Below are 22,848 nucleotides of genomic sequence, written 5' to 3'. Positions count from 1 at the left end.
TTCATGGGACATGAACAGTGCAATTAGACAAATGCACAATAATTTCATTAATGAATAGTAATTGAAAAATATTTTTTTATTATTTTCAGTATTTAGCAAAATTAGCGGTATCTAAACGCACAATAGTTGCAGTAGTTGTGAAAATGAGAGGGCTCAGGTTCATTGTACCATGAATATGCCGAAGTGAATTCAAAACCATTGAAAATGTTGTATTCTACGATAATATTAAATTCGATATTCTTAGAGAGTCAAGCTACATACACATACATACATCCAAATCGATCAATATTATTGACTCTGTTGCTTCATTTCAAAAAAATAGCACTTTTTTTTTTGGGCACGGGGCAAAAAAAAAAAAAAAAAAAACCAAACCCATGGACCATGACAGAATTAGAGTTCACAGTGTAACGACGGCGCGGTGCTCTAATACCACGCCTCCTCATCTTTCGGTGAACTTTCACAGTAACCCAAACGATTGTTACCCACAATTCGCATCTCGATGCCTAATCTTATCTACCAATACCAAATCGAATCGGCCCCCTATCACACAATTCACAACCCAAAAATGAAAATTAAAACAAACCCATATCAGTAAACACCAAGAAAACAAAAACCCAAAAAATATTGGGTCCCAAAATCACTTATATATGTAGTTATATTATCACAGACAGACCCAAAAAAAAAAAAGGAAAAAAAAAGTGTGCATATATATAATAGAAAAGAATAGGGTCCAACGCCACGTTACGTAAACAAGCCTATAGAAGCGCGCTTCGCATCCCTGCCGAGTCTCCTTATAAAAAGTTAGTAAAGTGATAACCTCCCAAAACCAAAAAACCAAAACCCAGTCACTGAGTCAAGAGCCTCATCTTTATAATTAGAGGGTCCTTCTCTTATATTTAGGCTCTCTCTCTCTCTCTTCTATTCTTTTTCACCAGAGATTAGACCCAGACCACTTCTTTTTCTCAATTGTACCCCTACACGTCTCTTTTTTTAATTTTTATTCCTCTAGTACTAATATATTATATATATATCTCTCTCCCAAAACTTTCAATATCTTTTTCTTCAACCAAATTATTTTGTTCTATCATTTTGGACACGGGACCTGTCCACCTTGCCCACCCCCGTATCAATTTCTCTGAAGCAACACACACCCACCAAAAAAAAACAAAAAAGGGTCACAGAAAAACACATCTATCATTGTGTGAGATTGAGAGAGAGTTGTAGCTGAAAATAAAAAAGGGGCACAAAATTCACCACACCCATCCATACCTTCAAAATTTTTTGCCTGTGGCCTGGCTGGCTTCCGTGCAAGACCAAAACACCAAAAACCCCCAAACCTTACATTTCTTTTAAAAGGTACACATTTACATTGCCACTTTCATTTCACCTCTTCCCAATTTTTTTTTGGTTGCTCTCAGTTATCATCATTGTTAGGTTAGGGCATGTCATATATGTATATATGCATATTATGTTACATCTTACAGATACAGTCTAAAAATGTTTTATTTTTGGTTGTGACCTAGCTGATAGCTCCACCCCCATAAATTATTTTACTAATAAGAAAAAAAAAACACATAATGGGTCACCCAAAAACCCTCTCTTCAATTCCACATTCATTCTAATTAGCTTTTTCATTAGGGATTTTAGGACATTCATGTTGTATTTGCTACATGATTTTTTTTTTTTTTTTTTTTTTTTTTTTTTTGTGATCATGGATTTGAAAGGGTCCAGCCATGCCATGTTGTACATGTTCATGATCTAGAATTTTTTTTTTTCACTGTGTTACCAAGTTAATGACAGTAATGTAGGGTTTTTAGGGTTTGTAATTAAATTAAGGGTTTTTCTAAATTGTACGGAGAAACGTCGTGCTAGACTAGAAGAATTTGTTGGCTGCGGTTTTGAAAGAAGTAATTAGGTGGGATTATGATCCTTTTTGAACAATTTTGCATTGTTTACATATCGTTTCGTTGGCTTTGTTGATTTCATTCTCAGATGGGTTTTGATTCACGTGTTGCCTATTTAGGGTTCCGCCATGATCAAGACCTCTATTTATCAAATGGGTTTTAAAAATTAAAAAAAAAAAAATTTTAAACCATTAAATTTGACAGCTTTAGCTAAAACAATTACAAATTTTCTACTTGTACTTTTTTTTTTTTAATTTTTATTTTAAGATAGAGAGAAGGGAATTAAATTCTAGGTGTAGACAGTAATATTTTTGAGAAATTAGTTGTGAATTATAATAACTTAGCATTAAGCTTCATGGTAATATTGCTATTAAAATATATGGGAAGTTATTTTTTTTTAAGGGATGTTTATAAATTTTTTTTTTTTTTTTTTTTGGAGAGATAATTACAATATGCTTCTAACCTAATAGTTCAAACCCTTCCTCCCCTAGACCTCCAAGCACTTTGTGCATGGGGAGACACCAATTCAGCTACAAGGCCCTTGGTAGGATGTTTATAATTCTAATTGCATGGTATTAGAACACGTATTTTAGACAATTAATAAGATGAAGTGAATGAATATTTTTCTTCCTTTTTTGGGTGATTTAGTGAGAGTACCTTTATGTTCATTGAGTGATATGACACCATAATATTTTTGCTAATTTATTTATTTATTTATCTATTTTGGCTTCCCCTGCCCTCCTCCCCTTTTCTTTTTTCTTCCTTCAAATTAAGAACATGGGATGATACAGTGTTATTAAAAGTAAGTTTAAAGCTCAAAGTCTAAGTGCTTCACTTGGTTGAAGCAAAGCACTTTCTGGCTTCTCTTTGAAGAAGCACAAAGAATGTCTAGGCGTGATTTTTTATTGTTTGTTAAAAAAATAATATGAATCATTAAAATTAATTGTTTGATATTGAAAGAAATGAAATGGTCTAGTGATTTAATTATAAAAAACACTATTTTTTAAGCACATATTATATAAAAACAAAAAAAGTTTATTTACATATCAAAAGACACAAACCATGGTAATTGACTAATATGGTGCTTTTTTGGTCTTTGCCTTTTGGATATCTATTACTTGAACCATATGCTTCTTTTGTTCATAGCTATTGCACTTATGATTATAAGTGCAAGTAGATTATTAATGTACTTAGCAAAAAAAAGTGGATTATAAATGTAAAGATTATTATCATATTGTCCATTGATAACTGATTTCAAATTTACTATATAAAAATTTTAAGAAATTGAAAGAACTTATGTAAAATTTGAACATATAAACTTTGTGCAATCACTATCTATTTTAGCTAATAATTAAAAAAAAAACTATTTTGATTTATTATTTTTTCTATTATATGCTATTTTTCTTATGTAAAATTTATTTAATATTACTTTTTTGATTTATTAATTTGAAAATTTTGAGCTTTATTTTATTTAGGTGAGCACTTGTGCTTTGCGCCTAGACTCCAAGAGGCCTACGCACATGACACTTTTACCATCACTAGGATGATCAATGAAAATGCAAGTGAAAGATTCTAGTTTTAAGGTTTCTAGAAATTTTTTATCGGCAGGTAGTTTGGATTGACAATCATTATAAATTAGGTTCAAAGCATTTGCTTTTATTTTTCTTTCATTTAATTTAATAATTATATCCATGTGGCACTTAGGTATACTCTTTATACAATGTGCCATGGTAATATTGTCACATGGACAAGTCAGAAACATGGTTGGGCTGGTCTGTTTAAGTTGAGGTGGAAATTAGATTTTTTAAGAGGAAACACAAAAAATAATATGGTATTTCTAATAGATCCACCAACATAATCAGAGATGACGAGAACAACAACAACATGCCTTAATCCCAAATTTTAGGGTCGGCTATGGATCCTCAACAGATTAGTTAGGGTTGGTCACTTGTATTATTTATTCTTTATTCTATTCTATTTGAAGTCATATTTTCTGTTACTCCTTTAATTGATAAGTTATTTTTTTATTACTTCTAATGTTGTTTTGGGTCTTCCTCTAGCTGTATTAACTTAGATCAACTCACTCTTTCTTATCAAGGCATCAAAATCGCTCGCTTCTGAACATAACCAAATCATCTCAAGCAATTCTATCTCATCTTTTTATCAATAGGCCTAGGACCTATTATTTTATTTATATATATATATATTTAAAAGTATGTTTTCTGGCTTCTTTGGTAAGTAGATGATTGAACTGATCTTATTGGGTTAGCTTTTCAAAATGAATATTTTTCCAGTTGAATGGCCTGAGTTTCATTTATTCAAGTTAGATGGCACCCTATAGCTAGAAATATTGACCATAGTTTCAAAATAACAAGGAGTTCCACTAAGAAATTTAAGAATGATATTGGAAGTTAAGAATGAACTTGTCAAGAAAATGCTTTGCAATAAAATTTTTTCTTTTAAATTTATTAATAAAGATATTGGGATTTCATTGATTTAAAATTTATATTAATTTTTATGGTGCCTGTGACCGTTTCACTGATTATGGTTTTATTCATTGGTAATATGTTGATGCATCTTTATTTTCCATTGATTATGGTATTATACATTGGTAAATGTTGCAAGTAGTGCTTGTCAAAATAGTGTGAATTAATTATGTTTCGGGCAAAAGGAATAAGTTAGGTTTTTTTTAATTTAACGTAGTTTATCCAATGCACGTATAAACTTGACACGTAGAGCATACTCAAGAACCATTTTCACTTTAGGTATGATGCTTCATAATGTCAAAGGTTGTGAGAGTCTTAGTACCGGTATCTAAATATTGAGAAGAAATTGGTCTATTACTTGAAATTGTCAGTTAAGTGACATGGTTTTCTTTGCTTTTATGCTACTTACTAATTTAATATGTGTCAAATGACATTTGAGCTCAGCTTTTTATTGGAATTCCACACTACATCATCCATACATTTTCAATGCATCTTTATCAGGTCTTCATCAGCGGCTGGAGGGCAGGGAAAATGTTGGGGCCATGGCACCTTCATACCTCCTCTTTTTTTTTAATAAATATATTTTAAAATTTTCCTCATTTTTTAAACCAATGGCTCCACTAAGCCTCAAAGTTAATTCAAGCATCTGCTTTGATACAACTGCAATCTCTTGATAATCTTGTCAAATTCAGTCATTCCACATTAATAATCATTATTTGAGTTTTGATTATTTAGTAAATTACAGTGTCATTTGTTGGATAAACTATACCTGGAAGTTTACAGGATGAGATTTTCCATATGACTAAGTTTTTCTTGTGAAACCTTAAAATTGGACTGATTCGTATTTGATTGGAGAGTTGCATGCTTTTCTAATGCAAATTTGTGGTCTTTGCTGTTTTATGTTAAACTTCAAATTAAAATATTTTGCTGTGATATTTCAAAGAGATTTTGAGATATATGTCATGAGTAGCACCTACAACTATTAGATGAAAGTTTGCTTAAACAAACTAGGGGGAATGTTGAGAAGATCTCTTATATATGCTTTGAACTTGAAAGATGGCATTAATCTAGTTGGAGTCCTCTATTTTCTTCTTTACTCCCTCAAATCTGGCCCCTAATATTTGGGAGCCTATGTTTCAGCACGGCTGGCATGCTTGGTTGATCACTTCCACAATGTCTTTGGTACTTCGGTAAAAAGTGATCTCCAACTGCACCATGGATTATTCCATATATAACCAACCAAGTCAGGCCACTTTTGTTTTCATTAATGATGTCTAAGAGCTTTTCTCTCTGTGATTGATTTGTAGAGATAACGTTACACCTATGTACATGTTGCACATATGTGCACACCTCTGACATTAATCCTTGTTCTTCTTTTTTTCCTGTTCAGTCAGGAAGAAGTATGCTCTAAATTTGTTTCGACTATATATCTTCTGGTATACCTTAAGAGTGTATTCTGACTCTTTCATGGGGTGAGTTTTATTTGAACAGGGAGGTGAGTTGGGGAATAACCAGTGAGATCATAAGCATCATATGGCACCAAAAATTTCAGTCTAAAATCATGGAAGTGCTTCCTTGTTCTGGTGTCCAATATGTTGGAGAATCTGATCGCTCTCAACAGAGTTCAGGAACAGTTTTTCTTTATGATGGTGAAGCTAACTGCCTTGAACATGGAAAACAAGTTCAAATGGGAGATGGTAAACCGGGTAACTTATTGCTAAATGTGGAAGGGCCTCAAATAGAAAAACAAGGCGAAATTAAAGGGACAGTTGATGAATTGCCTACTTCAGAAGGCCACTGCAGTGGAGCTTCATATTGTGATAGTCAGTTGGAAGACCAAAATTTATCTTGTGGCTCTCATGATTTTGAAGACGATGATGTAAATGTGCAGAATTATTGCACGGACCCATGCATGCCAAACAGGGAGGAGGAGTCATCTCTTGCAGAGCCCACATGGCTGGAAGGGGATGAATCAGTGGCACTGTGGGTCAAGGTAATCATTTCAATTTTTTTTACATTATATATAAAAAATATTCTCTCATTTGCAAAATTTATGGTATTTGTTCCAAATTGTACGGTGTTATCCAGTCTCATATTTTGTAGATGTGAGCTTACTAGTTCTAGTAGGTTGAATACTGCATGCTTGTCGTTTTCTTTCTTGATTGTGCACTGAAAAAATATGACCAAGTGGAAGATTCAACCTATACATAAGCCCCTCCCAGTGTCCGCCAGTCCCATGTTCCCCTTTCCCAACCAACCTATGAAATAACTTGGAGCAAACCAACTCAACCTGTTCGTTTGGTTTTACTAAAACAAACTGAACATGTAGTGTCATGGCTAGATAGTGTGAGTCGACTCCAATGTGACTACCTCTGTGCTCTTAATGTACTATCCTCAACTACCCCCAACCATCTATTTGGGGCTATGCCTGGAAATTTTGTCACTATGAGGTTCCAAGTCCTTGTTATTTTCTAAATTTTTGTTCCTTGCTTGATGTTTTCTAGTTTTTAGTTTTCTTATGTGCCATATGAGATAAAACACATGCTAATTTTTCTTGTTTTAATGCTTCTCTGTTTTTCCAAGTATAGTGGAGAGGGAAGTGGCAAGCAGGAATCCGATGTTCAAGGGCTGACTGGCCATTGTCAACTTTGAAAGCCAAACCAACACATGACAGGAAGAAATATTTTGTGGTTTTTTTTCCACACACAAGAAATTATTCTTGGGCAGATATGCTACTTGTTCGTTCTATCAATGAATTTCCACATCCTATTGCATATAAGACACATAAAGTAGGATTAAAAATGGTTAAAGATTTAACTGTTGCACGCCGGTTTATTATGCAAAAGCTAGCTGTTGGCATGCTGAATATTGTTGACCAATTTCATACTGAGGTATGTGATTTGGTGTTCACATTTGATTGTGGTTTTATTCTTTTGTTATTTCTCTGTTTGAAACTTCTAATTTTCTTGTCCTCTTAGACTTAAAAATCTTTCTTGCATGATTGTTCTTATTAGAGATCTGCTCAAACTTGTGTAGGCATTGATAGAGACTGCTCGTGATGTGATGGTTTGGAAGGAGTTTGCTATGGAGGCTTCCCGTTGTGGTGGTTATTCTGAACTTGGAAGAATGCTTCTGAAACTGCACAAGGTAAACTTCTTCTGTGTTATAGTTTAGGAAGTAGTGTTAAACTCAATACATTTCTATAATTAAATTTGATTTAATCCATTATCTTTGCTGTAGTCCTTGAAATATAATTTGTATAGTTCAATGCTGAGAAGAGGTTGCTGTAGTGATAAAATTAATGCCACGTGGTCCAGATTGATTCTACCCATATAATACACAAAATAGATAATAAAAAAAAATATGAATATGTAATTTTCTTTTTTGAACAGAATTTAAACTTCTTCCCATATATTCTTGTATTATCAACTCATTTCATCATGCACTTCTTTCGAATTATAGTACTTGTTTAAATTTTCACATCCTCGATCCTTCACTGCTCTTGATTCTTACTCATCTAGAGAAGTTCTCTATCTGGCACTTGGATACTCATGCGTGTTTAACTGCTGGTTGGTTCTGTAGTGTAAGCTTTTCACCTTTTAAAAAATATGGTTAGTTGAATATTTTTCTTGTTTCTATTAAAGCTATGATATATGTTTAAAATTCCCACCAAAAAAAAAAAAAAAAAAACCATTTGGCAACAACCACTTCCTTGCCCTTTTTTACCTTTTACCTATAGTTGTTCATTCATTAGGAAGTAATGCATCATGATCTGATTAGGTGATGCAGCCATGGAAGATTAATTTGCTACTACTTTGCAAATTGGCCGCCTATTTAAGAATTATTTTATGGGGTCCTCATGTGAAGTCCAATTGAAGTGAAAGTTGGGTGATTTTAATGGTCTATTGAGTCTTTTCGGGTTAAAAATATTTTATTTTATTTTATTAGTTATGGGCAATTTTATATTCAGTGGCAAATTTGTAATTTCTTCAAGTCCTATGAATTAAGGGTATTTTGGTAATTTGATGTAACTCTAAGCAATGTTACACCACCTAATAACATGTTATATAATTTATATTTTGAAAATCTTACAATTATATTACATGTTTTATATGTTCATAACATTCATGCCAATTTTCATATTAATTGGATGTTATTTACTATTTGATTTATAAACTCATCTTTTATGCATTATTTTAAACTACAAAAACTTGAATTTAAATATTTGTTTGATGACATAACTATTAATCTTTGATCACCTTGAAATTTTGCAAGTATGAAGAATATATGAAGATAATATAATCTAATGGTGGATTTGTCAAAATTCACATTCAATTAAAAAATATTAAGTGGTGTAATATTGCTTAAAATTACATCAGGTGTAGTTTGAATTCAACATCCCCCCCCCCTCCCATCACATGCACATATATATAATTTTTTTATGGGTAAGAATAAATTTATTGAAAAGATACTACTTCATGAAAAAAGACACAAAGTAGCCTAAAGAATTACAAATAGAGAAATATCTACATATGAATTAACTTTACGAAAGATTGGACATAATATTTGAATTAGGACCCATAATCCACCGCTCACATAGCAAATCAAGAACCATCTTTGGCAATACCCACTGAATCCCAAACATCCTGAATATAAAACTCCACAACTCAAAAGCCATGTTACAATGTATCAAAAGGTGGTCCACTGTCTTCCCACTACAACGGCACAGACTTCACCAACTTACCGTTCAATATAAGGTTCTCACAAGTAAGAATTTTCCCCAAGCCGCTATTTACATAAAAAAGAAAACTCTTCAAGGAGCCTTGACCCTCCATGTGGCTTTCCAAGGGAAAGGCATAGGGGATGAGCCCCGTAATGACTCATAAAAAGAAGATAGAGAGTTGATTAACAAAATTATTGAGTGTTTTGAGCATAGGGCATATTAGCCTTCGTGGATTCTTTTCTCCTTTCTTCTTTTCTCTCTTTTCTTATACTTCTCTTTCTAAATTTACTGTTCATGGATACTGTTCACGAACTTCATACAGCCCCTAAAACATCATAAAACCTCTTTTTTCTTCTTCCTTACAATCCCATAATCCTTCTTAAACAATTCTAAACCTAGATTTACAAATTCTCCTAACCCTAAGCCCACCACAAACACACGTAGACAAATTCTCCAACTTATCCTATGTCATTAGGTTGGTTGCTTACGTTAGCATCTCTGGCATACAATTGACTGTTGAGTGTTACTGTACATGTTTTTGCGTAGACTGTAGGATTTACATGAGTGGGGCCTATCTAACTTCCATGTGTTCAAGTCATGTTATTAGATTATGCTGAAAGCTAACCTTTATGATCTTGTTCTTGATGTTTAGAAGTGTTTCCCTTCACTTATTTTGGTTGGCAATGAAGTGATGCTACTTATTTCCTGCACAGATGATACTTCAACGTTACATGAACTCTAACTGGTTACAACATTCTTTTCACTCTTGGGCACAAAGATGTCAGAATGCACATAGTGCTGAATCCATTGAAATGCTGAGAGAGGTATGTGATATACTTTGCTCATCCATTCATGTTATACAATCTTATGCTGTTCAAGGTACTAATCTTCATGATGTGTTAACTTCGTTTTGAAGCTTTGGTCTTCTATTCTGTCACATGAGTTTCGGAGGAAATGAAAAATTGAATTCTTTGCATGGTATTTGTTTTCCTTTTGAACTGAGGGAGCTGGTCCACTGCTCTTTAGAGTGTGACCAAATCCAGAAGATTCTAGCTATTTAATGTATCACCCTCTATTTATATGGGATCAATTATTGCTTTTAATTGCTTTTATTTTCCCCCCACGTAGTGGGAAATTGAATTGAAGATACTGTAATCATCTTACTTCTCACCTGCAACAATAAAATGGATCCATATGGTCTTGAATTAATTTAAAATTGTTTTCTCTGAATTCTGGCTGATGCTTTCATCCTTCCTTTCTCTTGTTCAGGAATTGTTTGATTCTATTTTGTGGAATGCAGTCAACTCTCTCTGGGATTCACCGGTGCAGCCCACATTGGGTTCTGAGTGGAAAACCTGGAAGCATGAAGTCATGAAATGGTTTTCAACCTCTCATCCAATATCTAGTGGTGGAGATGCGCAGCAGCAGACCAATGATGGTCTCTTGACCACAGGTCCCCAGTTTAGCAGGAAGAGGCCAAAGCTTGAGGTTCGTCGTGCAGAGGCACATGCCTCCCAGGTGGAGACAATTGGATCTGATCAAGCAATGACCCTTGAGATTGACTCTTCATATTTTAGTGTTCGAAACACTGTAAATGGTGCTACATTAGCATCTGAACCCTGTAAAGTGGATGATAGAAAGGAGGTTGCTGCTCCAACAGATACGCCTAGTTTTGTGGCTGATAAATGGGATGACATTGTAGTTGAACCTGGAAATTCTGAATTAATTCAAAACAAAGATGCGGAATTGACACCTGTGAATGAAGTGGTCGCTACAGAATCCTTAGAACCTGGGAGTAAGAATCGACAATGTGTAGCTTTTATTGAAGCTAAGGGAAGGCAATGTGTGAGGTGGGCAAATGATGGTGATGTTTACTGTTGTGTGCATTTGTCTTCTCGTTTCTTAGGCAGCTCTGCTAGGGCAGAAAGGACTCCGTCTGTTGACACACCAATGTGTGAAGGTACCACTGTTCTTGGTACTAAATGTAAGCATCGATCTTTATATGGCTCCTCTTTTTGTAAGAAACATAGACCTCGAAATGAAACAAGAGGGTCATCAATTTTTCCAGAGACGATCAAGAGAAAGCATGAGGAGAACCTTCCCAGTTCAGAAACCACAGAATGCAAAGATATGGTATTGGCGAGCAAAGTTGAAAGTCCTCTCCAAGTGGATCCTGTCTCAGTTATGGAGGGGGATGCCTTACAAGGAAGGAACAGCTTAACTGAAAATACTGAGCATCCTGGTAAGGATAATAATAGCACAGAGGTGCTGCACTGTGTAGGCTACTACCTGCACGATAATCTCAACCCATGTCTGGAAAACCCAAACCGCCATTCATTATACTGTGAAAAACACCTTCCAAGCTGGCTTAAACGTGCAAGGAATGGTAAGAGTAGAATTATCTCAAAAGAAGTGTTCATAGATCTTTTGAGGGATTGTTCCTCACAGGAGCGAAAGGTGCGATTACATCAAGCATGTGAGCTTTTTTACAAGCTCTTTAAAAGTATTTTATCCCTGAGAAACCCAGTGCCTAAGGAGGTTCAATTTCAGTGGGCCGTATCTGAAGCCTCTAAAGATTATAATGTTGGTGAATTCTTTACAAAATTGGTTTGCAGTGAAAAAGAGAGACTTAGAAGGATTTGGGGCTTCAGTGCTGATGAAGCTGCACAAGTTTCCTCTTCTATCATGGAAGAACCGGTACTGTTGCCAATGGCAGTTGATGGTAGTCATGATGATGAAAATACCATTAGGTGCAAAATTTGCTCTGAGGAGTTTCCTGATGATGATGCACTTGGCAGCCACTGGATGGATATTCATAAAAAGGAAGCACAATGGCTGTTCAGAGGTTATGCTTGTGCCATCTGCCTTGATTCTTTCACAAATAAGAAAGTCCTTGAAACCCATGTGCAAGAGAGACATCATGTGCAATTTGTTGAACAATGCATGCTTCTCCAGTGTATTCCTTGTGGCAGTCATTTTGGGAACAGTGAAGAGTTATGGTTGCATGTACTTTCAGTTCATCCTGTTGATTTCAAGCCATCAAAAGCTGGTCAACAGCATAATCTGTCTGTTGATGAGGATTCTCCACCAAAACTTGAGCTTTGCAATACAGCTCCTATGGAGAATATCTCTGAGAATTCAGGTGGTTTCCGGAAATTTATTTGCAGGTTTTGTGGGTTGAAGTTTGATTTACTACCTGATCTTGGCCGCCACCATCAAGCTGCGCATATGGGGCCTAGTTTAGTCAGCTCTCGCCCTTCAAAGAAGGGGGTACGTTATTATGCATATAGACTAAAATCTGGAAGACTTAGCCGTCCTAGATTTAAAAAGGGCTTGGCAGCAGCATCTTATAGGATTAGGAACAGGGCCAATGCTAGTATGAAGAGACGCATCCAGGCATCAAAGTCACTTAGCACCGTAGGGGTAAGTACACAGCCTCATGTAACTGAGGCAGCCAGTCTTGGCAGATTGACAGATTCCCACTGCTCTGCAGTTGCAAAGATTTTGTTTTCTGAGGTTCAGAAAACAAAACCTCGGCCCAACAACCATGACATTTTATCTACTGCTCGTTCTGCTTGCTGCAAGGTGAGTCTTGTAGCATCCCTGGAGGGGAGGTATGGTATATTACCAGAACGTTTGTATCTGAAGGCAGCTAAGCTCTGCAGTGAGCATAACATTCAAGTTAACTGGCATCTAGAGGGGTTTATGTGTCCTAAAGGTTGTAAGTCATTCAAGGATCCATACTTGCTTTCTCCATTGATGTCTTTTCCACATGGGTCTGTGGGGTACAGATATGCACATTCATTGGATCCCGTGAACGACGAGTGGGAGGTGGATGAGTGCCACTATATCATTGATTTACACCAATTGGGATATGGGTCCACTCAAAAGGCAGTTGTCTTGTGTGATGATATTAGCTTCGGGCAGGAACTAGTTCCAGTGATCTGTGTTGCTGATGAGGGTCTTTTGGATTCTGTTCACGTCCTTGCGGACAGTTCTGATGGCCAAAATGTTATGCCTTGGGAGAGCTTTACCTATGTTGTGAAGCCGTTGCTTGATCAATCCATTGCTGGTGATACAGAGGTAAATTCTTTTTTTGATAAGTAACACAGTTAAATTTCTCTGAAAGATATTAATCTTTGGTCTAATGCTAAGTAATTTGGAATTTAAGATTATAATAACTAGCACTATGCCAGTGCAATGCATAGGTTAATAAAAAAATCAAATGTAAACTAAAAGAAAGTTTAATAATATAATTGAAATTGAACAATAAAATAGGGAGATTGAATAATAAAATAGGTAGCAAAAATAAAATAAAAATAACTTTTAAGTTGTGCTGTATAGGGCTGAATTTATATCAAATCCAAAAATTATAATAAAATGTTAAAATAATTTAAAATAAATAATGAAACCTTTTTTTTTTTTTTTGTTTTTGCTGGTGATAATATATTTTTACTTTAAAGGAAACTATGTTAATAATTTTAATGTACTTATAGTGTGCTACATGGTGAAAGTTCGTCATATGGTATGTGATACTTAAGTTGAGTCACATAGTGCAAGCACGATATGTAAGACCTGAATTTTTATTATTAAAACAAAAATAGGTAGGTTATTAAAATAATGAAAACTAAATAATGAAAGTTAATTTTAAAAAAAAAATCTAGAAACATTTGATGGTAATAGATTTTTATTCAGAGTAGTATTTTTAAAATTCTTGAAATTTTGGTAATAGAGTTTCACTTAAAGCAAACTATGTTTATAATTTTAGCGTACTTATAGTGCGCATCACATGGCAAAAGCATGTCCTAATTGTGTAATATAAAGGGGATAAAGAACTTTTCGAATTGCATAAGGAGGGAAAAAGAAAAAAGAAAAAAAAGGGGAGATTATCCACTTGGTGCAACCACAATGTTTACAATGCAACTTTTATTTTTATAGATAAATTTTAAAAGGTCCTGATTGATAGGCTGTTTTATGTCTCACATGCCATTTCCCCATACTCAATTTCTTCTCCTACTGCCGCTTTCGCTCTTTCTCTGACACACCAATACGCAAACAAATTAGTGCACAATATGTAGGGTATATGCATAATTCTCTAACCTTGCTTTTGTATGTGTTTTTTGTTTGTTCTGTACTCATTGCAGAGCTTACAATTGGGGTGTGCCTGTCCACATTCAGCATGCTATCCTGAAACTTGTGATCATGTTTATCTCTTTGATAATGACTACGATGATGCAAAAGACATTAATGGGAAACCCATGCACGGAAGGTTTCCGTATGATGAGAAAGGCAGGATTATCTTGGAGGTAATGTAATTTCATCTATGATCAACTATCCTTGTTATCATCGTCATCATTTTTTTTCTTAAAATTCTTTTAAGTGGGTACTGATTTCATTGATGGCATATGTCACAGCATGTAGCTTAGCTGCGATAAAACCTAGTATTTTCTTCCACCATTTATGCCAGTTATGATCTATCCTTTTCTTGTTTTAGACAGCAACAACTGTTATTTCTGCCTTCACTGTTCCTCGGGGTGTTAGGAGAGATAGTCTTTGCTGGAGGCTAAAAGGGATTGGAAAGTTTAACACCCGGTCTTACTACCATGAGATTCGGGGTGCCTCGAATTCTTTATTTCCTTGGAAGGGTGTTTGGAAACCAAAGATTCCTAAGCATGTGGCATTCTTTCTGTGGACTGATGCACATGGTCGGATCCTCACTTTGGATAATCTAATGCTTAAGGGTCACCCTTTGGCTAATTGGTGTTGTATGTGTTGCTGTGATGGGGAGTCAGTAGACCGCCTTCTTCTTCATTGTCCGTTACTCATTCTCTATGGGCTTTCATGCTTCAAGCTTTTGGTACTCATTGGATTATGCCTGGTTCGGTGGTGGGTTTGTTATCTAGTTGGCATCAGTGGCTTGGGAAGCATAATTCGGAGATTTGGGATTTGGTTCCAGGGTGCTTAATGTGGATTGTGTGGTTGGAGCGAAATCGTCGATCTTTTGAAGATAAAGAGAAAACGTTGGAGGAGTTGAAGATTTTATGCCAATGCAGTCTAATGGAGTGGTCTCGTTGTTGGGGTTTTACTGAGTGTTCTTCTCTCTCTAAGTTTATGCCTTCCCTTAGCTTAGTTTCCTGACTTCTCTCTTGCTGTTGTGTTGTGTTGTGCTGTGTTACTGTTGTGTTGCTGTTGTGTTGTGTTGTTGTTCATCGTCATGAACATCTTGTAATTCTCATTTATTTTTTTCCCTCTTTGATATAAGTTTTCTGATTACCTATCAAAAAAAAAAATCTTATCATTCTTTTCCATCAGGGACAACCACATATGAGCATCGTTTTGATTTGATTCTTTAATCAGTAAACTTGGATTCACTTCAGAAAATTTTCCATGCAAAACTTTTGCTAGAAATGATATTTAACCTATATCGCGAAGAGCCTTGTAGTTCAATTGACACCTCGTAGTTTTTTCAATAGAGAAGTCCAGGGTTCTAATCTCCCCTCCCCCTACTATTGATTATAAAAAAAAATGATGTTGAACCTATATCATTGGACCAAGGCGATCACTAGGCTACCAACTTTAAGCTCTTGCTCAATGAGTTTTCATTTATGTGACAAGCAGTTTTCATTTAACCTTCTAGTTCATTTGTTTATAATCTTCTTTACACCTTTTTAATTTTCCTTGGTAAGTCCGCTAAATTTCTCTTTTCCTATGAAACTTTGCAGGAGGGTTACCTTGTTTATGAGTGCAATCATATGTGCAGCTGCAGTAGAACCTGTCCAAATAGGGTTTTGCAGAATGGGGTAAGAGTGAAGTTGGAAGTCTTCAAAACGGAGAAAAAGGTATCTGTTAGAATAATGATTAACTAGTTAAATTTATTTCTGATAGTTTAAACTTTTGGGACAATCGGTAATTATCATGGTATCAAAGTAGATAGTCTTGAGTTCAAACCATGCCTCTACTTTACCTCCCATGTAGAAATCCCATGTGTTAGATCCCATTTAGTAAGGATGTTTGGGCCCACACACGAAGGGAGTGTTAGAATTATGGTTAAATGATGAAATTCATCATTTCCTAATAGCAATAGCTTTTGGGATAATCGGTAATTTATCCATATCATTGTCATTGTTATATTGTTTTCAGGAGTCTGTATTAATCACTCTCATTGTTGATTCCCAGGGTTGGGCTCTGAGGGCAGGTGAAGCAATCCTGCGTGGCACGTTTGTATGTGAGTACATTGGTGAGGTCTTAGATGAAGAGAAAGCAAACAAGAGGCGCCACAGGTTTCTCATATCTTCTGATAGATACAGTTTGCGTTTATTATTATCATGGGGTCTGGCTCCCCTCCCGTTTAAACCCTCCATTTTTCTCCAGTTTTTATTTTGATGAATGACACCTAACAAGCAAATGATCCAACAGCTAAAAAATAAAAGCAAGTCAATCCCATCTTCTTTACCACTTTCCTTCTCTTTTTTTCTGCAACATCACCTATAGTATGAGAGAAGCTCCTCAAAGCGCACCATTGTCACAAATTCTAATGAGCTTCTTTTCAACGAGCTAGTGTAAGTGTTCATTTATGTTTTCCTCTTTTGAAAGCCCCAAAAAAGAATTCTGCTATGAAAAGGCTTTATTGTTTCCTGCTAAGTGCTAAATTGAAATTGATCTCTCCAAGATCAATTTCTTTGTTTTCTTCCTTCTTCTCATTGTAAGCATTAGAACATAGAGGTCCTTTGTATAGAATTTTATATATGTTTAAATTGAAAGTAGTGGGCTTTTGGGATTTGCAAAGTAGTGACTGGCAGGTGGAGGTCAACAAGGTTGGCTCTTGGCATTGGGTTTCATTGTGCCGTTACCACCTTATAGTTACCAACTTCTCTTCATCTTCTCTCTCTCTCTCTCTCTCTCTCTCACAGTGTGCGCAATGAGATTTGAAAATTCTCATTTATGGAATTGGTGACCTTAAATTGCACAATTGATTCAGTCTATTCGTTGTTATTTTTTTGGGATGTACTAGTACAGACTTTGTGATGGGATAGACTTTTCTCATGCTCTAGCGGTGATGTTGCGAGAAGAGGACTTGCCTTTTAAAAACTATTGGGTTCCTCTCATACTGTTGGTGATGTTGCAGAAAAAAGAGGAGTATAGATTAGAGACAAAAAAAAGATGAGAATGAGTTGCTTTTATTTTTAACCGTGGGATCATTTGCTTGCCAAGTGTCATTCATCAAAATAAAAACAGGAGAAAAATGGAGGGATTTAAACAGGAGGGGAGCCGGACCCATTATCATGCTATATCTACTGAATGGATCCTTGTGGTATTTTTCAGGTATGGGAACGAAGGTTGCAACTATCTGTATGAAATTGATGCTCATATCAATGATATGAGCAGATTGATTGAAGGACAGGTCCGGCATGTGATTGATGCTACGATATATGGAAACGTTTCACGGTTCATCAATCACAGGTGAGAAAAGATTTCTTGAATCGGTTTTTTTTATTATAATACTTGGGTTCAGGAGGCTTTTTATTTAACTCACTTACATATGCATCCATTCAAATAAATCAATTGGTGGACTACCAGTTTGCTCTAAACTCAAAAATGTTTTCCTGGAGGTTGCTAATGCAACACAAGGTCTTAATAAGGCCTATAATCTTCAGTAGTTTTTCCATCTAGTTCATGTAGAACTGGGAATTGTGAAACAGGCTGTAGTTAATTCTCTAGTTTACCTACATGGGAAAGGAGGCCAATTCCTGGTAACAAATGACGGTCACACTTATGTTTTGATTGGTGACATGAATCTAAAATTTAGCCAAGAAGCTTAGTTCAAGTGAAACCTCCTTGCCTTGTAAGGGCAGAGTGGGTGGTGAAGTTGTGGATTCAAACCCACTGAGTATGTGTAACATAAAATCTAAAATTTACCCCTTCCCATCTTATAGTCTGACCACCTGAGCAGAAATGTTCCATACTAGGAACTTGGATAACACAATTTACATCAAGTTTCCCAATTGTGACTAATACCTGCACCACCATCACCACGAATGGCTGTTATATTGGTAGTGGTTTCTGGAAGAGGATGTATCATTGTGTGATGCAACAGTTTCTGGTATAATGGTTGTACCATTTGTTACATTAATATTAGTTACATAAATTTTTCTGTTATATGATAGTTTTACTGAAGTTATGTTGTGTAATAGTTTCATTACTCAATATTTAAAGGACTACAAAAATAGTTTCTTAAGATAATTGCAAATATGTAAAGAACCTTTACCATTTCCTCTACACCGTCACCATTGCCAGCATTGCACCTTTGAAATTGTCACATACCTGCTCCAACACCATCACCATGATTCTCTCTCAAACATATGTTACTACCAGCCACACTGTAGAGCTCAGCATTTTGTTTAAAATAATGATTTTGAGTTTTTGGCTTCTTTTTTGAAATAATGATATGGGCTAGACTTTTTTGAATTGATATGCCCGTGGCTGAAGCTCCTTAAGCTTTAATTTCTTAGCCACAAACTTCAACTTGTTATTTGTTTATTATGGTTTCCATATTAGTAGAAACAATTTACTTTTCTTTTTTATTATATGCAATTCTAGAGAACATACTAGCAAATGAGTTTTGCTTTCAATTGAAGTAGAATATATTTTGATTGTCAATCTGAATATTCACCATTTTGATTGAGCAATGCCTTTTTCTATTATACACCATCTGTTCAAGGTACTTTCCCAAGGCTTAACTGTAACTGTTGACCGTTTTTACCAATAAAGTAAGCTATTTCCACTTCTGTACTCAATTCCTTTGTGGTGTTTTAAGTATTAGAATCATAATTTCCACTTGGTTCCAGTTACAAAAGAACTGGAGCTGGAATTGCAAGTTGAAGCTTCAATTCTAATTCCACATAGCAAATCAGACCTTTGAGAGAAGCTATGGCCTGACTTAGGTAATTAGTAAAAGGTGTTTGTGCGGCCAACTAGTGAGATGAGCCAACCCCAAATGGTTGGTTGATAGATTCCCAATACCTCTTGAAATCCATGAGGTTCAAAACTCCTAACCAGCATCTTAGGGCTACTCCCAAGGGATTTTTTTTCCTATAATTACTTCGTGTGTATGGGATGGGGGGACTACACATACCCAAGGGATTAGTCAGGTGCTCAAAAAGCTCATTGTGGCACTCATGTTAAGAAAAAAATTAAAAGAAAAGAAAAAAAATAGTCAGATGAGCCTTGATTGACTCAATAGTTTTCTATTAAAAAAAATAGTTTTTATCCTGCCATCAGCTACTTTGGGCATGTTGAACCTGTTGATTTACTTACGAAATCTGTTATTTGTAGCTGCTCGCCAAATTTAGTCAATCACCAAGTTCTCGTGGAAAGCATGGATAGTCAGCGTGCACACATTGGTCTTTATGCAAGTCGAGATGTAAGCACTCTCTCCCTGTATTTCCTATAATGTTTGTCCACATTCTAAAACTTGGGATGACATAGGCAAATATGTTTTCCAATGCGATTTTCAAGATGACTATTACTCTTGGATAGAAGAGGTTATTTTCTGGAGGCCTTTACTTTGTAGTGTTCTGACTATTGACTTGCTCATTTGTAAATACACATTGGTCTTTATGCAAGTCGAGATGTAAGCACTCTCTCCCTGTATTTCCTATAATGTTTGTCCACATTCTAAAACTTGGGATGACATAGGCAAATATGTTTTCCAATGCGATTTTCAAGATGACTATTACTCTTGGATAGAAGAGGTTATTTTCTGGAGGCCTTTACTTTGTAGTGTTCTGACTATTGACTTGCTCATTTGTAAACACATAGTTGGATTTCATCCTTCCCAATTCTGATGGACCCTCTTGGATGATGGCATTCTATGAGAACTAACTTACTACTATTATTATCTTAGTGTGCTAGCCGACTAGACAATCATTTTTCATATTTTACTTTTACTATTTTATGAGCAGATAGCTTTGGGTGAAGAGCTGACATTCAACTATCGGTATAAGCTGCTGCCCGGTGAAGGTTATCCATGCCATTGTGGAGCTTCCAACTGCCGTGGCCGCCTTTATTAAATTTCAACCAACCTTAGCACCCTCTGCTTCTCTAGTCTGGACAACCTAGTGCCTAAAATTTCATTGGAGAACAGGAAAATCTGAAATTGGATACATCAAAGCAGTGATAGAATGGCTTGAGACCCCGACAGAATGGCCTGCAATTGCTATATAGTGTGCCCCCTCGCCCTTCTGTAAATTACAACCTATGTTTCTTTGTTCATATAAATCCTCACCCCCAACCAAGAAAAGGGCAATTTTACCAGCATTCTATACATGTTTCTTTGCAGAAATGAGGATGAAATGTCATTTTATCATTTTTTTTTTTTGTTTTGTTTATTGGGAATTTTTTTTTAATCTACTGCAGAAGTGGCTCCGGATTAGCGAATTGTAGATGGCATTCTCGATGTTCAAATTTCTCTCTGGTCTGGTGGGAATGCATTCTCAATTTTTAAAGTCCATCTCTGGTGGGAATGCGTAAATGGCCAATGTTTTGATTTTAAACGTATTTGCCATACATGTTTTTGAAAATATTTAAAACCCTATATTTAAGGGGTGTAAAAAATCGAACTCTTGATTGTTAGAATTAACAAACTAAACTCTCACAATTCAAAACGTAACAAATCAAACTACTTGTATTTGTGTGATGGCGTTATGTGTGGGGTTGTTAAAGAGAAGATCAACTTTTCACAATAAAAAGAATACGAAATAAAAGGGCTAAGAAGAAACTCCATCATTGCACACCATCCTACCACTGTTAAACCATCAGCCATTGCAGGTTTTTGTTTTTATTCTTTTTGTTGGCATTTGAGAAGCTCTGATGAGCCTATTTGGTAAACTTTTTTCAAAACGGTTTCAAGTTTTCAAAAATGAAAAATGGTGGATTCCAAGCTGTCTCTTTGTTTGGTACCTGGTATTAGAAAAATTGATCTCAACTTTTACTATACTGTTTTCTGAGAACAACCCGTACGTCTTCTGTTCTCATTTTCTGTTTTGGAGGGCATTTTTGTAAATGTAAGATTGCAATTTTTTATATTATAATTTTTTTTTTCTTTATTTTATTGCATTTTCATCCCCCTCATATGGTCTCTCTCTCAAACGATCGTGAGCAAAGTAGTTGTGGAGTTGATGGTGTCTCGAGGTGTGGCAATTGGATTGGCGATGAAGTTAATCAGTGTATTGGTTGAGGCGATAGCTGGAGGCAACATGGAGGTTGTTGACAGTTGTGGAGATTGAAGTTGTAGTTGGGGTTTTGGGATTGCTGGGTTGGGGCGGGTTGGGTGAATTTGAATTGTGCATAAGCATGTGTATCAACCTACTCAATTCAACCCAATTACTTTGTCTCGGCCTATCTCACACTCACACGGATATGATATTGATTTCCAAGCGGGTTAAGCAAGTTCAAATATTAAAGTGATGGATTTAGTTGGGTGATGGATTGAGGTTTTTTTTTTTTTTTTTTTTTTTAAATTTTTTTTTAACTGCCAAGACCAGACCTAACCTACCTATATATCTTCATATCTTTATGGTTTTTATCTCATATCAAATTTAAGTTTTTACTTTTATTTTTATTTATTTATTTGCTAACTGCATGATTTAACACCTTAATATAAAAAATGAATGATATTTTCCTAACACATTCATAAGCATACATAGGGACATTGTACGGTTCTCATTTCTTTTTTTTTTCTTTTTTCTTTTTTGAGAAAAAGTTAGAAAGTAATCATAACTTAAAATGTGCACTTTAATCTATAAGAAATTGGTCACTTCCTATAATTTATAAGATTTAGAGAAAATAGAACTTCTTAAATTTATCTGGTAAAATATTTTTTAAAGTTTAGTATGTAATACTATATAATTAAAGTTAATCCGCTCAATCCCCTAAGTTGAAAGTGAAACCACTTACATTTTCAATTTATCCGTCGTGGATTGGTGGTAGTTTGAAAATTTTCTAACTTCCCAAAGGCAGACTGGTTGTTTTTTTTAGTATATAAATTATGATGCCATTAGGCTTTGGTGCATCGGGTTTGCCATCTACATTAAAACAAACGAATTATGCTTAAGGCCAGCCTCAGCTATCTAAACCTAGAATATGTATCCTTCTTGGCCATCTTGTTCTTTCCACTTGAGGACATGTTCTCCTTTGCCAGTGATTTTTTTTTTTTTTTTTCGTGAAAGTTATGATAGAAAAACTTATTAAGGGATTTATGTACAATTGTTTTAGGGATTTTTTTGACATGGTTTAAGGGATTTTTTTTTTTTTTAAGAACAAAGTTTGGCTATAACTCCATTTAATATCTTTTCATTGGATGTGAATTTTGAAAATCTATCATTTGATTACTTTTTTTTTTTTTATATTCTAAATACTTGCAAAATTTTCAAAAGATCGTTAATAGCAATGTCATTAATTAAAAGTTTAAATTTAAAATTTTTGTAATCTAAAATTATGCATAAAAAATAAGTTTCTAGATCGAATAATAAATAACATTTGACTGACATGAAATTTGATATGTGTGTTTAGAACATAAAAAACATGTAATTTAACGGTTAGATTTTCAAAATATATATTTATGTTAATTTTTTTAGTAGGAGTTATGGTCATAAACTACAATCAAGTTTATAGCCAAACTTTATCTGGTCATATAAAATAAAAATAATAAAAAGTGGCTCCATACTTCAAAGAACTT

General features: G+C 35.0%; 1 protein-coding gene across 5 annotated transcripts; it reads left to right on the top strand.

Moving 5' to 3' along the window:
• The first annotated feature begins 773 nt into the window (after positions 1-773).
• Positions 774-20,620, top strand: LOC126732622 (histone-lysine N-methyltransferase SUVR5). 5 transcript variants are annotated; one of them, XM_050435580.1, is made up of 12 exons: positions 790-1,356; positions 5,882-6,383; positions 6,979-7,281; positions 7,427-7,537; positions 9,827-9,937; positions 10,383-13,196; positions 14,258-14,419; positions 15,836-15,952; positions 16,290-16,393; positions 17,436-17,573; positions 19,446-19,533; positions 20,075-20,620. In XM_050435580.1, the coding sequence occupies exons 2-12, from the start codon at positions 5,952-5,954 to the stop codon at positions 20,180-20,182; spliced, it is 4,488 nt and encodes a 1,495-aa protein (XP_050291537.1). In that variant the 5' UTR covers positions 790-1,356; positions 5,882-5,951; the 3' UTR covers positions 20,183-20,620. The 5 variants fall into 5 exon arrangements, with proteins under 5 accessions (XP_050291540.1, XP_050291537.1, XP_050291538.1 ...); XM_050435581.1 differs by lacking the exon at positions 790-1,356 and adding an exon at positions 1,768-1,915; XM_050435582.1 differs by lacking the exon at positions 790-1,356 and having other exon boundaries at positions 5,866-6,383.
• The last annotated feature ends 2,228 nt before the right edge of the window (positions 20,621-22,848 follow it).

Source organism: Quercus robur, chromosome 6 (assembly GCF_932294415.1).
Source record: "Quercus robur chromosome 6, dhQueRobu3.1, whole genome shotgun sequence".
Classification (NCBI taxonomy): Eukaryota; Viridiplantae; Streptophyta; class Magnoliopsida; order Fagales; family Fagaceae; genus Quercus; species Quercus robur.
The sequence above is the reverse complement of the archived record's forward strand: the minus strand, read 5'-3'. Positions and strand labels throughout refer to the sequence as shown.